Source organism: Micropterus dolomieu, linkage group LG20 (assembly GCF_021292245.1).
Source record: "Micropterus dolomieu isolate WLL.071019.BEF.003 ecotype Adirondacks linkage group LG20, ASM2129224v1, whole genome shotgun sequence".
NCBI lineage: Eukaryota > Metazoa > Chordata > Actinopteri > Centrarchiformes > Centrarchidae > Micropterus > Micropterus dolomieu.
This window is the reverse complement of record NC_060169.1, coordinates 10,948,088-10,964,792: the sequence shown is the minus strand read 5'-3', so window position 1 is coordinate 10,964,792 and position 16,705 is coordinate 10,948,088. Positions and strand designations below refer to the sequence as shown.

The following is a 16,705-nucleotide window of genomic DNA, read 5'->3' as shown; positions in this document are numbered from 1 at the left end:
ATTGTGTATTTCTTTGAAATTTGATGTTTTATTATGTTTTGTATTTGTTCTGTCTATTGATTTTGACACAAAAGCTTCCTGTTGTGGATGTGTGTGAGTGTTAACAGGACATTCCTGAAAAAGACACCACCGCTCTGCTTTTGTATTTTTGTTTTATTTTATTCCTGTGCAGTGCTTTGTTAACATTGTGTTTTTAAGCGATTGAAATACAAATTCATGGAAAGCAAAACTCCTTCTTCTGGATGCTCTTTGAACCCTATATAAACTCTTTATTGGTTTATGTTTGATGTTTTGAAAAGTTTGATCTCACAATCAAACAATAACATACAACAGATTGCAAAACATTTATGATATATGGATTCATTTCAATGCCACTTAAGCCATCCCCACAATGTATTGCACAAGACAACAATGTAATTGGACAGAAAATTATGTCCTGTTTCATTTAGGTTTTTAGACCACGATCTTCCACAGACACAACTAGTAGTTTATATACAACTGTCCCTTTTTAAAAAATATTTATATATGCTTGCTTTGCTTTGATAAAGATGTGCCTTATATATCCCTTTATAAACTGCTGTTTTCCACTGTATGCGACTACTGGGCTGATCTGTGTTGCATAATGTATTTCACATTTCTTTTGGCCCACTCCACAAGTAGACTAAAGGTCGGGGAATAGCATCTGGTATTGCTTAAGGAGAGCTGAGATTGGTTATGTATATGCGGGGGGGATATGGGTTGTAGAAGGGGAAGAAACAGAAAGTTTAAAGCCTTAAATTTCTTTGGAATGACTAAGGTTCTACTTAATCTTCTCCAAATTCACAGGAAGTAGAGACAAACAGCAAAACAAAGCAGACATAAACATATATACAGGGAACAGTTGGACAACATACAGTATCACAATAGAACAGGCATTTGAACACTAGGCCTGCACATCACAGGAATGTGTCAGACTGTTTTTTCTGAACAATGCAAAAGAATCTGAAAAACTCCACAATGTGTGATGACATCATACCGGAGATGTGAGGGCATGTTCACTGAGCTATAACAATTTGGGCTATTATACATGAATAAAAAGGACTGTGGAGATTTCTTTGTCTCTGTTATGGGGCAGTACTGAGATGGTACGGGACAGGAGGACAGATAAAGTGGTCAGTGAAGCAGCAAATTAATTCCAGAAGGTGGCAGTAATGCAACATTAAGGATGCCAGCTGCCGCAAAACCTCAAAGAAGAAGAGGAGAAGGAGGAACAAGGAGTCAGCTGTCAAAAAAAAGTAGCTAAAGTGTAAGCACCGATCAGAAAGAGGTAATATTCTAATTAACATTATATTATTAAACAATCGTCCACTGTGTATGTGTCGGCATTATTACGAAGGGACATCTGTTTACTGCTAAATGTGATTATAGCCGTGACAACCTTTGTTAGCTAACCTAACGTTAACGCTCAACTTAGCTCAGAGCGTAGTTTGCTAACTGACGTAGCTAGCTTAGCTGGCTAACGTGAAAGGTAACACGGCTACGTTAACATTTAATTTGGTAAACGGTGTTTATATTAACCCAGTGGTTGGTTTGTGCTTGTAGTTGTTCGTAGGCTGGCCAGCAGTCACCCAGTCATGGCAAATGGTCGCGGCTAACATTAGCCAGGAAACTATTTCATGTTGTTGTCGTCCATGTTGACTTAACGTTAAGTTACGTGCGCCAGCTGACTACAAGCAGAAGCTACCTAATTTTGGCTAACGCAAGTTGTAACTTATAATCGACGACATCCTATTTTCATTGTAATGGTCCTTATTCCGTCCATTTTCTAATGCTTAATAGCAGCTAACAGCAAAGCTCGTTTAATTGTAATTTCACTGAGACGTGACTGATAATATTGGAAGCAAACAGTAACTTACCGTTAAATGTTTAATAGATGCGATTTGCAACAGGAATTGTTGAATGTTTTCGAAACCGCGTGTGTTGACTTTATTTTGCTATCACATGTCACATGTTTCCAGAGATGTTCAGAGCTTGTGTACAGTACAGACCGGTTGCCTGCCTGTGAGCTTTGACTGAACAAAACCCGCGAAGATGCCTGCAGTATCCACCGGGGTCAAGGAGCTGTATCTGTCCACATCTCTAGGTGACCTCAATAAAAAGGCTGAAATTAAGCCAGACAAGACAAGCACCAGAAGGTAACGTCAGGTTTCATGTTTACTGGTATCAACCCAGTGTGTTAGCCTACAGCAATGATGTAATGAATCAAAAGTCCTGGAAAACACACTCATTACACAGAGCAACTGTGAATTTGTCTCTGTCTAGAGATGGGGGAAAATGCAACAAATGTCCTCAGTCAAACTTCAAATACGGACATTGCAAAAGTTGTTGTTTTTTTTTTGCTGTGTTTCAGCTATGTTCAGAGTGCCTGCAAAATCTTCAAGGCGGCAGAGGAGTGTCGCCTTGACAGAGATGAGGAGAAATCTTATGTGCTGTACATGAAGTATTTAACAGTATATGACATCATCAAGAAGAGACCAGACTTCAAGCAGCAACCGGTATAGTTAATAATTGTAAAATTGTAATCTGTGTGTTTTCTTTGTTAATCTAAAGGTGTAGTGTTTCTTATGTAAATAAATGTCTTGAGTAAAGGAAAAATATTTCTGAGTAACTCTTTGCTATTCCAATGTACAAAGGAGTATTACATGACCATGCTTGGGCCAAACAGCTTTAAGAAAGCCATTGAAGAAGCCGAGAAGCTCTCTGAAAGCCTTAAACTCAGGTTGGAGACTTTGTTATCTTACATTGTACGCACCTTATTATGTAATGCGCAAGCTGCAAGCTAGGACACCAGAACATGAGCGTGTAATCGTGTAATCTTTACATTTTAAACAGGTATGAGGAAGTAGAGGTTCGAAAAAAACTTGAGGAGAAGGAGAGACAAGAGGAGAAGAAAAGGAGGGAGGAAATAACAGAGAAAGATGCTGGTCGAGGCTCTCCAAAAGCATCAGTAAAAAAGAAGGACAGCAAAAAGGTAGCAATGTCAAATAATGAATATACTGTCATTGTATCTTCATATTAAAGAAAGTGAACATGAGGCAGATGCTTCATTTAAATGAGAACTATTTTAGTCTGTGTGTCTAAAAGTGTTGTTTTGCAAGTTGCAAGTTTTTGGTTGAGTCTAGTAAAGCATTTACCGCACATTTGTGTGCCTATTGGGAAAGAAAATGTGATTTAAACCTTCAAACATTTTCTCTGCCTATGATATAAATGAACTTGGTTAGGTTTTATTTCAATCTACTCTCGCTTCATAACAGTAATAACACTACTATCTTAATGAACAAATATGAAAGGCATTGATGTAAGTAATGGTATTTTCGTTATCATTTCTGAGGTATTTTATGTAAGAAGAAATCAAGCCCAATCCAATCAGTCAAATCAAAATTGTTAGCGTATTAACAAGATGATGGTTTCAGCATCGATTTCTTTCATGTCTGTATGTCAGGTAAATGGAGAACAGAATGAGCTGAAGACTGCAACATCAAAATGTAAGCAGTGTAACACAAAAGAAGTCTGAAATTTCCTGCCATTATGTTTAGTCCTGTACCCATGAAGTATAGTCTTTTGTGTTGATTTGATGACTTTATCTGTTAGCTGCGGGGCCAGCTGGTGGGATCACAGCTGAGAAACTTTTCCACATGATGAAGGACCAGACAATTACAATAATTGTTATGGATGCCCGCAGCCACACAGACTTTGAAGAGTCTCACATTCAGGTCCCCGCCCAGACCTGCATCTGCGTGCCTGAAGAGGCTATTAGCCCAGGGTGAGAAAAGGGTTTGGGGACAAGGCCTGGTTGTTTCTTTGATCTGATACTGAATGTGTAATCTGGTTTTGGTTGTGATAGGATGAATTAATCTAATTTCTTCTATTAACTTGTTTTTCTGTTTGCCCTGTTTCTGTCATTAATTGTCAAACAATGACAGAAGAAAGTCTGAACTGCTAAACCTGATCTCCTGAACTGAAATATCATCATGCCTTTTCAGAATCACTGTGAATCAGATTGAGGCAAAGCTTCCAGAGGTGTCCAAAGAGCATTGGAAGCGAAGGGGATTTGTGGATTATATAGTCCTGCTGGACTGGTTCAGTTCTGTCACTGACCTTACACTGGGCACTACATTGCGGAGCCTCAAAGATGCCCTGTTTAAGGTGTGTGGGTGTGTGTGTGTGTGGGTGTGTGCGTGCGTGCGTGCGTGCGTGCGCGCATACTTGCCTGTGTGTGACTGTATAGTATGAATTACACCAGCAGAATTTTCCCGTGAGGTACAATAATGTGTTTGCACACTCCACAGTGGGACAGCTTCACCTTCCTGCGTAGTGAGCCGCTGGTGCTGGAGGGAGGCTACGAGAACTGGCTGTTGTTTTACCCTATGTACACAACCAACGCTAAAGTTCGGCCCCCTAGGCAGAATATCACCAGCACCCTCCCTCAGTGTGAGTATAACCAGAATGCATTTTACAAGCTATGTATTTTTAGTTGGTTATTTATTTATTGCCAGGGTTAGTGTTAATGTAGCTGTTATTTTATTTTAAGAAACTGTCAAAGAAAATCAGTACATTCGTAAAATAAAGTGTGCTTTATTCCATCCCAGATTTTATCAAAATGTCATACTTTAGATTTCAGATTCACCACAAAATCTATTCCTGAACCTTGCATCCCACACTGTGCTTATGTTTTCTGAATTTGATCCCTTCCTGTAACGTCAGTACACCAAATAAATGACGTCTGTTACCAGGTTTTACTGGTCTCTTGCTATAGGAAACTGTTTGTGTGTAATAAATATACACAATAGTTTCCAAAGCACATTTTAGAGGCTCTGAAAGGCTCTTAAAATAAATGTTCCTACATAAACTATATTGCACATTATGACCAGTTTCAGAACCTCCATTCTTTCCCAGTAGCAGTGTAAAGGCTTGTGTTAAGTACAGTGTAGCTGAACTCTTTAGTCTAATGTTTCTAAGCAAGTCATTCTCTCTTGAATTAATTTAATTATGTTTTCAACAGTGAATTTTAGCTACCCATCCCTAGAGGAACCAAAGCCTCCGGCCCCACCTCAACCAGAGCCTGAGGTAACACCCGAGCCTCAGGAACCTTCCACTCATGTGCTGGTGAACGGGGTTGTGCCAGCAGAACCCCCCGCATCCAAAACTTCTGTGGTTACTGACAGGTTGTCAGACATTATCGGTTTGCCCGTTGCAGGCTCCACAAATTCTGGGCTAGACCATAGTAACAAGGGCCCTGCTGCACCCACATCCAGCCAGACACCTGCAACAGCCAAGGCCTTCCCACAGGTATTGTATCTACCCTGACACTTTTGAAGAAAACCAAACATTACGACTCTCAAGTGTGTCCAAACCACACTCATGTTTTGTTTAACCCTCTTGTTCTCCTGTCCCAGTTTGACCGTACCAAGAAACCCTCTGTCCAGGTGTTTGATGAGCCTAAGCCCAGCCAGAACGGGTCAGAGACTGACTCTGCCCAGAATGGACCACTTGTTCCTGACCGCTCAGTCAAACCACCCTTAATCTCCAACACGTCTCTGTCTAAAGAAGAACAAAGTCAAATACACTCTGAGGTGGTGGCAGTGATGGAGAAGGCGAGGCAAGAGCAGGAGAAACGCATCAAGGAGCGTCGTTTGGAGGAAGAGAGGCGGGAGAAGGAGAAGCAGTTGAAAGAAAGGGAGGATAGTGAGAAGAGGAAGGAAGAGGAGGGGAATGGAAACCATGAGAAAAAGAAACTGGAGAGGCAGAAGGCATAAGAAGAGGAAGTCAAAGAGAACAGGGTGTGGGAGGACAGAGAGAGGAGGGGAAAGGAGCAGAACCCCGACACACCCTCAAAGAGTATGTCTCTGGACTCCCCTATTCCGAACCATATTGTTAGTGAAATTAAGGTGAGTTCTCTTGTCTGTGTTCTTTACCACTACAGTTTGGTGTTACATTTCACCCTATAGTTTGTGGGAAGGTGCATAAACAAAATGAATGTTAAAGGCAGGTTTAACATTTATGCTATATATTATTTTTAAAGATAAAAGATCTAATAATGTTATACCCCTTTTATACAGCTGACTCATGTAAGTTGTGGGTCTACAAAATGCATATTTAATCCACATTTGACACAGAGATGGCTGGTATCTGCAAATGTGGTTCCACACACTTCTGCTAAACCATATAATTACCCTGAATTACATTACAGAAGTACCAATTAAGTTTCCCTTTCAGTTCTCTCTGTAGGCTTACACTCTCACGTCTCACCCACTAACTCTTATTGTCCAGCTCTCGTTCTCTCTTTTCTGGGAGTCTTTTCATTGATATTAATTCATATTCGTTTAACTTTTTTTCCATCCTTCTCATTTCCATTACTAATGTATTGTAGATGCCCATTGACCAAAGCTGGTTCACTCGCGTTGACTCATTAAGCTAGACTGCCATCATGTGTTTAACCTGCGTCACTGTCAGTCAGAGTGGAGTATATGACAGACCCAAATCATAAACAATTTGATAGATAAATGCAACAACCACAAATGCAATCTAAATACTGGAGATGATTTTGTGTTGGAGACATTCTCAAATTGATTTTGTTTAAAATGTTTCCAGTTGTCTTTCCCAATTATTATTTCTACATTACAGAAATGTGACTTTTTGGTAAATGAATAATACAGTTGAACAATGCCAGACATGTTTGAGACACTGGGCTTCAGAAACACCTGTTGCCCTGAAACTCTGTCATAATTATTTTTGTAAAGAACTTTTAAGTGAAGTGTGTGTGTGTGTGTGTGTGTGTGTGTTTCACAGAGGGAGCCCCTGACGAGAGCAAGGAGTGAGGAGATGGGTAGGAGTGTGCCGGGCCTTCCTGTTGGTTGGATGAAGGTACCAGATGTTTAAACCTGAAATACGCTTTTTGGTGTTTTTGAAGATGAAAGATAAAAGTTAAAAAGGGCTATCTATTAACTGAGAAATAATTATTTTCTCACGCCTGATTTGTTCTGCCTATTGTTCTAAATTGAGTCACGCCCCCCCCCCCCCCCCCCCCCCCCAATTTTTTTGCTAGTTCCTTGACACAGTGACTGGGACTTACCGCTACTACCATTCCCCAACCAACCGTGTCCACCTGTACCCTCCTGAGGTCACTGTTCCCCAGACCCCACCCTCCACACCGCCAACAGTCAAACAGAAACCAGCACAACCCGCTGAGCCAGACACCAGCCGTGAACAAGAGCGGGAACAGTCCAAACTGAAACGCTCTTACTCCTCCCCTGATATCAGCCAGGAGCTGAGAGAGGAGGCCCAGAAGAAAGCCACCGCCCCGACCACTGCTGCTGTCATACCCACCATCAACAGAGAGACCAAGTAAGGCTCACAGATGTTTTATGATACACCAGGCAAACAGTGTTATATCTGCTTGGTATGATTTGTCAATGCAACTTATAACATACACTGAGTGACCAAAAAATAAAAATCCCTGTATATTATAAATTATTATAAAGCCTAATGGATAATGCCTCTGTGAACATTTTTGATTGTTGACAGTGTGTCAGAGAGATGTTGATTCAACCCTATAGCTTCTGATATTGTTGTATTTGTGTGATTTAATTACATTTTTTAATATCTTGCCAACTAGTTGAGTTGACTTTTTTACAAGTTGTTGTATTGGGGGGTTTTCTTCTGGTCACTGGGCATATATGGATATTTAAAGCTGATTTGTGTTGTTAACCTGGAACCAATCCCAACAGGGACAACACTGAGTTTTGATTTAATGGTCACAGCATTTCAATTACTATATTTCAACATGTAGCCAGAACCTGCTTCACAATGTAATATAGTCATTTGGATGCTGTTGAAACAACAGTAATATGTAACCTGGGGATCAAAATGTTCAGCTTTCAGCCAAATTTAGAACAGATCTAACCGAAATGTGTGACATAATATGACAGGCAATCTTCTGAAACAGTGCTTACTGGGCTCAGCCTCCAGTCATGTTCAGGCAACTGTGATAAGTGGACAATGTATGCATGAATCATATACAGTCCCCTCCAAAAGTATTGGAATAGTAAGGCAAATTCCTTTGTTTTTCACTGAAGACATTTGGGTTTAAGATCAAAAGATGAGTATGAGACAGGAGTTCAGAATTTCCGCTTTTATTTGCTGGTATTCACATCTAAAAACACGAAAAACTAAAACAAAGGAATTTGCCTTACAGTTCCAATACCTTTGGAGGCGACTGTATTATCATAATCGAGTTACACATTGTATTTCGTTGAGTCTTATCTCTGCAGAAACAAGTCTGTTATTCTCTCATTGTGCTCCTCTGCCCTCCAGACCTGCTATTGCTAAAGCGTATACTAAAGTAGAGATTGTGCGACCTTCGGCTGCCAAAATTCGCAACCTGAATCCTACATTTGGTGGTCTTGGCGCATCACTGACTGGCCTTCGTAACATGGGCAACACATGCTACATGAACTCCATCTTGCAGTGTCTGTGTAACACTCCTGCCATGGCTGAGTACTTCAACAACAATTACTACCTGGAGGACATCAACAGGTCAGGTCAAGTGGAATTATCTACCATAAAGAATCAGGTTTAATTAAGGAAATATTTAACATCTTTGTTTCTGTTCTCTTCCTCTGCCAGGTCCAACATCCTTGGCCATAAAGGGGAGGTGGCGGAGGAGTTTGGTGTGATTATGAAGGCCCTGTGGGCCGGTCTGTACAAGTGCATCAGCCCGCGGGACTTCAAGATCACCATCGGCAAGATCAATGAGCAGTTTGCTGGCTATGACCAACAAGACTCCCAGGAGCTGCTGCTGTTCCTTATGGATGGACTCCATGAGGATCTCAACAAGGTAGTGTACACACTTACAATTCTTAGACATAACTCACCTTTGAATTAAATATTGAGTGAATAAATAATGAGTAATTTATTCCTTTTAACCATGGCTTTCTAAGGCTTGCTTTCTACTACCCCTGTATGTTGTTGCACATTTGCCTGTTAATAATAAAACTTAGTCTTTCATCATTTTCTTTCTTTCTGTTTTTTCAATGGGTTTCATTTTGATGGCAAATTAGAGAGTAAGTAAATAGCTGTGTGTCCTTGGTCCACCTGCAGCAGTGTGAGTGTAGCGTGTCTGCATCTGTCAGAACCTCTGCATGTAGACCCAAGACATGCCTCATTGCCTGTATTGACTGATTGTGCTGGCTCCACGTGCGTTTGAATGGAGGCTAGGACTAGGTGAATTGGTGAAAAGACTATTCTATTTTTAAACTTACACAAAACAGTAAAACCTGATCATTTTTCAAAGACATTTTTCCTAGCAAAGGCCACTGTTAACCTTTCAGAGGAGATGGTTTGGTAGCTTTGAGATACTGTGATACTGTCTCCACCTGGGGTTGAGTTGAAGTAGCACTTTCACCCCATTTTACATAAATAGCTATTCAGATTTTCAAATTTAAAGGATATTGCCAATTGGGTTTTAACAGCTGATGACATGCATTTCTCATGACACACTCTCCATCTCATCAAGTCCCTTTTGTGTGATGTTCAGACCTGTCTGCCCTCAGGCTTTCCCAGACCCAGTCTACTTTGTCTCTCCAGGCTAATTGATAAATCAGTCCGTGTAATTGATGAGATATTAACTAGCAAGTTTTCACCTGCCTTTCACATCTTCCTGCCTATTCTAACGAGAGTGAACTGGCTGAACTGCATGCTAATGAAACTGAAAGAGATTAGATTTTGATTATTAGGTGTTGAATACAAAGTTTATCACTTAGAAATTCAGTCTGTAGTTCTCAGTGAGTTCTGTGGGTTTTTTTTTTCAGTGCTAACTGCAGTAGTATAATTATGACCAGTATAGTCTGGTAGTCTGTATCTGCTTTAGTGGGCTGCAGTTGTTCCTGTGTGCCATCATGTTGTTTCTCCGTCTCTGGTGTCAGGCGGACAACAGAAAGCGTTACAAGGAGGAGGAAAACGACCATCTGGATGATCAGATGGCAGCCGACCTGGCATGGAGCAAACACAAGCTGCTGAACGAATCCATCATTGTAGCGCTGTTCCAGGGGCAGTTCAAGTCCACTGTGCAGTGTCTGACCTGCCATCGAAAGTCACGGATATTTGAGACCTTTATGTACCTGTCACTGCCTCTGGCCTCCACCAGCAAGTGCTCCCTGCAGGTCGGTCATGTGTATGTCCTTTACTGAGGCACAAAGTGTTCTTGCCGTAACAGCATTTAGATTTATTGTTGAGGGCAGTGAAAAATTATTAAAATAATTAAGTTTGAAATGTTTGTTGCTTTTTGGCAGGATTGTCTGAGGCTCTTCTCTAAGGAAGAGAAGCTGACCGACAACAACAAGGTGTTCTGCAGACACTGCAAGGCCCACAGAGATTCCACCAAGAAACTCGAGATCTGGAAGGTCCCACCCATTCTCCTGGTGCACTTAAAACGGTCTGTAGCGATGTTTACATTTAAAATGATGTAGACCAAGACTAAATTCTTCTTTACTTTTAGTAATACTATTTCTTAATTGATGTTTGCACTTTCACTGTTTGTGAAATAAGATGAGGAAACTTTGAAACAGTCCCAAGAATTTTTGAATTTTTAGTTTGGACTTTTATTTTTGGCCTTCTTCTCAGTGTTACCACATTGACCCGATATTTCTTTCATGTGTCTATTTCCTGCAGATTCTCCTTTGAGGGAAGATGGAAGCAAAAGCTGCAGACATCTGTAGACTTCCCTCTAGATAATCTGGACCTGGCCCAGTACGTCATTGGACCCAAACAGAGCCTGAAGAGATACAACCTGTATGGCGTTTCTGTAAGTAGAAGTGAAATTAATTCTGTTGTGAAGTGTATTGGGTGGACAAAAGACTGTAGGCTTATGCCAACAGACAAAACAAAAAACAAGAGAAATATGCTCAATACAGTCATAAAAAGAAGGTTAAGAAATGCAGACAATGTATGTAGTATTATTACTATTGCTATGTAGGTATATTTTGTACTTCTTTCATAAAGCTGTCAGACCTTTGGTTGGCAGGGTCCATAAGTTGTTGGAAAATAAGACAATAATCTACTTCTACTTTTCATAGCAATGTGTTTGGACACTTGACACTTTTTTGTCTTTATAAGTATCAAGTATAAGTTAAGCACACTCTGAAAAGTTTTTATAAGTGATGTAAATATGTGTTACCTTGCTGTTTAAATAAGCTTAACCTTCCTCTTTTCCACTACCAGAACCACTACGGCGGTCTAGATGGCGGCCATTACACAGCCTACTGTAAGAATGCCCTGAAACAGCGCTGGTACAAGTTCGATGACCACGAGGTGTCTGAAATCTCCACCTCCTCCGTCAAGTCCTCTGCAGCCTACATCCTGTTTTACTCCACCCTGTGATGGAGGCTGTAGCACACGGAGAGAGAATTCTACACCAGGGCAGCGACGCTCAAGCCTAGAGGTTGTTTTTTTCTTTTTCAAATCACAGCTCTGAGGACCTGGTGCACGTAGTTACGTGTTAACTAGTCGTGTGTGTGCGCGCAAGGACTTGACTCGAGCGAGTGGCTATGAGATCCCGTCTGGCGCATAACGGAGAAAGGTGCAGGCCCACTGTGCAATGCTTCAGCTCCTAGAGGACCTTATACCTGTTAAACATGCCGTCTGTTCATATTACTGATAATCTAGAGACTAAACGGATGCTCCTTTTCTCTGACTTCTATACCTTGATGGTTGTGTTGTAGGGCTGACAGCTGGTTCAGATGCTCTTCACTGTCATTTCTGTTGCACTCAGTGTGGATGGCCGTATCGCAGAACTGATCTTGAGCTTTCTTTTTCCTTGTATACACCAGGGTTAACAGTTAGATGGCATGTACATACTTACCACTGCTGATGTTGCACATTTAAAAATGTAAATACTTGAGGACAAGGTGTTATCTGTTAAGTGACCAAATTATAATTTTTTTTTTTTCTTGAAAGTAGCAGCCATCATGGTATCACCATATTCATAAAGTCAAACCATATGTTTTAGGGGTTTAACTCTATAGCCTTTTGATGTTTGACATGATCTTAAAGGTGGTGGAAGTGAGTGCAGAATTTGGCGTTCTTCATAAAGAGAAGCAGGAACTGAGATTATTGCTTGTTCATATTAGCCCAATTCTTGCACTTACACAATATGCAATCAATTTAAGTTGTTTATGTAGGACACATTGTTTAACAGCAGACGAATCAGAATGCTTTGAAACGATACTGAAGCTGAGATCTTGTCCGTCTTACTCGGTCCTGCCAGTGACAGAAAAAAAACGTACCTGCTTCTATAAAGTTTGTTGTAGAATTAATTCTCTGTTAAACATACTTAACTCTTTACATTATTATATTCAAACACAAAAAGTATTTAGAGGAACAATTACTGGGATAACGTGGCCTTCTTGGCTTATACAAGTGATGCTGGTTTTGAAGGAACATGTTTCTAGGAGGCTGGAATTTTGATTTATCTGATTAAATTTAGTACTGACCCATGAGAATATGAAGACGTGAGAAATTGACCTCATTGACTTTTGACAGGAGTGCGTTACTGTCACCATTTGATGCCTGACTTGCTGACCGACCGACTGACAAGGGCAAGCACAAACTATACTGATAATTGTTTTGAATGGACCACAGATCTGAGGTGGCAGGATTTGATACTGTGCTTCCTGAGTACAGTTTTATTGCCTAGCATGAGATCATAATCGTTTTTTCTTTTTACTTGTACATGTTTATTTTATTTCCTAATGCTCTAAACAATTGTTTCAGATATAACAATTATATTAACCTCAAACTACTCATGACTATTTATTAAAACTGCTTCAAATTAGTGTTTGTGCCTGTGATTGTTTCAGAATCTATAAGCTATAGTGGTGCCACATAAACCATGTTCTAATCCCTTTTCTGGTGAAGTTATAGGACAATATGGTGTACAAACATTACAACAGTTGGCTATAATAATGGCACAAAAGTCAACAGTTGATCTTTTTTAAATCTATTTGGAATAAGGTTAAAAAAAAAACAAGCATCAGAGATGTTGTCTGACTGGAAGTTCACCAATGAGGAGCAGATAATTGATAAAACCCAAACAACAAAAAGGAAGTTGAAGCTCAGTCCGCTCATGGATTTAGTCAGAGAACTCATAGTCCATGAATCTTTGGCTTTTGAAAAGGCTCGCGGCTGTAGAGCAGCATGTAGGCATTTGGAGACTGCACCAGGCTGTCCTCTACCTCTCTGACCGCTGAGTCGTCAAAACAGTGCCAGGTCTGGGTCAGGGTGTTTTGGCACAGAGCTGTGTAGTGACCCATGTTCAGATTACCTATATGATTCTAGAGAAAGTAAGAGTTCATTTAGATCAGTGCTTCTCAAACTTTTTCTGTCACTCCAAAAAAAAAATTAAGTGTAAAACATGAAAACGTCTACCTACACCTTCCGTGTTTAAATAATCAGCCATTAGATACAATTTACTGCCATCAAAAGATATTTCATCTTGAAATTAATTTATGTGTGTATGTGTTTACTCACCACAACAGCATAAAGGCAGTAAGAGGAATATGAGGTATTCTCTATCGAGCTGGATAGAAACGGGGTGAGATCGAGTGTCGCAGAGAAGAAAACATTAGTCCTCAGTTTCACTTGATTCTTCCCCTTGCAACCAAACCTGCAGAGGAGATAAAGATCACATGGGTTTAAGAAGCTATTACAGCTGATAATACCTACAACATTAGCTCTCTAGTATTTCCAGGGTAATGCACTGTTAGTTTATGTACTTCACAAGAATGGGCCACAACTTGATGAATGTTTATGCTCACTTAAATCATCCATTATTAAAATGTCAAATTAGTGTTTTTGAGTATCACCACCACCATCACCATCACCACACATTTCTACCCACCGTTTCAGGTGCAACATGAGGATTTCGGGAGGTTTGTCCATACAAGTAAGGACTGCTGTTTCTCTCCTCAGCCCACATACTGAACACAGCATCTGCTCGCCTCCTGACAGGGTAGTCTGCTCGAAGAACAGTGACAGGCAATCCTGCACAGCATAAAGACAGAATTGTGAGACAGCACAGAACAAGACCACCAATATCTAAAATATGACATGCATACAGTCTGGATGATGCTTTTAATGTTGCAAGTTGGAAGCTGCAAGCACCTGCAGCTGTTACAGGGTACCTGAATGGAGCACTTAATGATATCTGTTGGAATTGGTAGTGACAGTACAGTGAAGGTCTGTGTGCTGTGTGCCTGGTGGTCGCAGTGCATGCATAGAGTCATGTAGCTCAGCTGGCCCTCAAACATGTGGGTGACAATGGTGGACTCCACCGCTGCAGTGGCACAGTTTCTATTCTGTGCTCGTCTCTGCTGTCGCATTGAGGAGCACTTCTGGCGCTTTGCAACCTGGAAAACATACACAAACACACACAGATTGACTCTTTCTGTAGGTGTAGTAATTTGCCACATAGAGGTACGTGGTGAGTGATGGTGCACATGTGATAAATGTAGCTGCACCCTTATGAGGTCGTCGTGGAGTGCATTGAGGAGAAAGAGCAGCAGTTCCTGGGCGTCTTGCTGGGAGTCATTGTCGAACTGGGGGAGGATGGAGCACAGCACAGACCTGGCCTCCACAGGAGCACAGCTGGAGCTCCTTCCCATCCACATCTCCTCCAGTAGACGCACAAACACCTCAGCCACCCGGCACTTAGACCTGCATGAACAGAGGTTAACCCGGTGGGGAAACGAAATGTCAATTTTCAAGCAAGTCAGAAAGAGAGCTGGTGGGTGGTCTTACCTTACCAGCTCTTTGCGAGTGTCCTGATTGAGGAGGTGCTCTACGAAGGGCACAGTGGAACACAGACACTGTAACACAGCGTTTAAGTAGCAAGAGTTGCCGGAGTTGTCCAAACCGCACACTCCTGGTCTGTTCCACCTCTGCTGCCTCACTGCAGAGCTGCGGCATTGTTTCTTATTTTCCATTATCTGACCACAGCTGAAAGTATTTACCCTGCAAGACCAGTGGCAGAACCACATTCTTATTCCTGGGCAATGTTGCACATTGTATCCTAATATAATGTAGTCACAACATTAAAAACTTGATGTGGCACCTTTGGATCTGGGAAATTATTTTTCGTTTTTTTTTTTTTTTTTTTTTCCAAGATCTAAAAACATGTAGGATCTTATTAGACATTAGAACAAACAGTAAGACTAACCTTTGCTTGGAAAGATTTGTTAAACTTGTCTCTTGGTATGAAGTGCTGTTCAGCTGTGGCAGAACAGGCACAGTGACATTGCTGTCCATGGCCAGCTGAGAGGCCAGAGTCCTGGTGAACTCGGTCAAGTGGAGCTGCCTGTTTGAGCCCTGGCTCTGCAGAGTGTGGAGCATAAATGTGTTGATGCAGAGGATGTGTAGCGTCGCCCAGAGGCCTGGGAGAAACACATCCGCCACTGATCCTTTCAGGTCCGACTGAGGAAACAGAGCAGGTCCGGTCCAGCCCTGCAGGTGGGCTACATGTTCAGACAGTGAGCCCTCACATGCTTGTTGGAGCTGATGCTGCGTGACTTGCAGAGCTGAAGGTGATGTGGGGTCCGTGACTTGCCTTTTAACAGTTGGAACAAAATTAATATCCACCCCTAAGCCATTGAAGGTGTCTGTGAGCCTGCCCTCCATCCAGGCAGAGCTGTCCAGCTGAACTGGGTGTCTGTGGCTGCAGAAAGGTCTCAGCAGGTGTCCGACCACCTGCTCAACTACAGGTTTCCTACTCTGCCTCTGGAGTTGCTCTGGACAGTACAGAAACATGTTACAGATGAACCCTGAGCTCATGTCACAGAGGAGGGCAAGAGAGAGAGAGCAAGGACTGTGCTCGTAGGAAAGTTGGTATTTCTTCACAGCCAGGTTGTGACCAGGTGTGTATAAGGCCTGGTAGCGTCTGGTTAGGTGGCAACAGAAAGCAGAGAGGGCTTCCAACTTGTCTTCATCCCCGAGTCTGGTCAGAGACAAGAGGTTGGTCTGGAAGCTGTTTCTCTTCAGAACACCCTGCCAGCCATCCAGTTTTAGGGTCAGCTCAGAGCCAAAGCTGCAGTTCTCTCCTACAGACAGACCGCTCTGTAGGACTATAGAGAACCATGTTAGCGCCTCGGCATACTCCCCTTCAGAGAGATCTGCACTTTGGTCTCTGCTCTGGCTGCATGACGGACGGTTAGCTCCAGCCTTCACCCCAGCAGCTCTCCTGATCAGCTCCCGGACGGCTCCTCTGTCCAGCACCTCCAACAGAAACTCTCTGGCTGTGTGGTAGACTTGGTAAGTGGGTCCAGTCTGAACCCTAGTGAGCGGCTTCACTTTTTTGGACCTGAAGATGTTTGGCAAACACAGGCCGTCTCTCTGGGGGTCTCTGTGCAGTTCATCCACTAGGTGGCACTCCTCTGACATCCAGGTGCACTCCCTTACTGACAAAGCCTTGGCCTTCATCTTAGCCACTTGGTCTAAGAAAAAGCCATCTCAAAATAGTGATGGCTTCTCTCACGCTGATCTGAAACCACTATGACATGGCAGAACAAGCCACAAAAAAGCTGTCTCCCTGACATTTCTCCCTGTATCCTGTTTAGTTTAATGACAAGAGGAGGAGATAACTAGACACAGTGCACTCAAGTGTTGCTCTTATCCTATA

The 16,705-nt window shown here is 41.9% G+C and overlaps 2 protein-coding genes across 2 annotated transcripts; one reads left to right on the top strand and one right to left on the bottom strand.

Moving 5' to 3' along the window:
* The first annotated feature begins 1,059 nt into the window (after positions 1-1,059).
* usp8 (ubiquitin specific peptidase 8) lies at positions 1,060-12,868 on the top strand. Its single transcript, XM_046032474.1, is given in 19 exon segments — positions 1,060-1,306; positions 1,998-2,174; positions 2,390-2,534; positions 2,673-2,758; positions 2,872-3,010; positions 3,482-3,524; positions 3,631-3,802; positions 4,023-4,185; positions 4,329-4,470; positions 5,042-5,328; positions 5,436-5,927; positions 6,829-6,903; positions 7,085-7,383; positions 8,353-8,574; positions 8,665-8,875; positions 9,963-10,199; positions 10,329-10,471; positions 10,708-10,840; positions 11,257-12,868. Coding segments are annotated over 18 exon segments (3,252 nt in total). The 5' UTR covers positions 1,060-1,306; positions 1,998-2,070; the 3' UTR covers positions 11,416-12,868.
* LOC123958820 (putative ubiquitin carboxyl-terminal hydrolase 50) lies at positions 12,822-15,034 on the bottom strand. The gene is made up of 6 exons (XM_046032475.1): positions 14,833-15,034; positions 14,553-14,748; positions 14,217-14,441; positions 13,934-14,076; positions 13,564-13,699; positions 12,822-13,367 (listed from the first exon to the last, which is right to left on the bottom strand). The coding sequence occupies exons 1-6, from the start codon at positions 15,015-15,017 to the stop codon at positions 13,179-13,181; spliced, it is 1,074 nt and encodes a 357-aa protein (XP_045888431.1). The 5' UTR covers positions 15,018-15,034; the 3' UTR covers positions 12,822-13,178.
* Between the last annotated feature and the right edge of the window lie 1,671 nt (positions 15,035-16,705).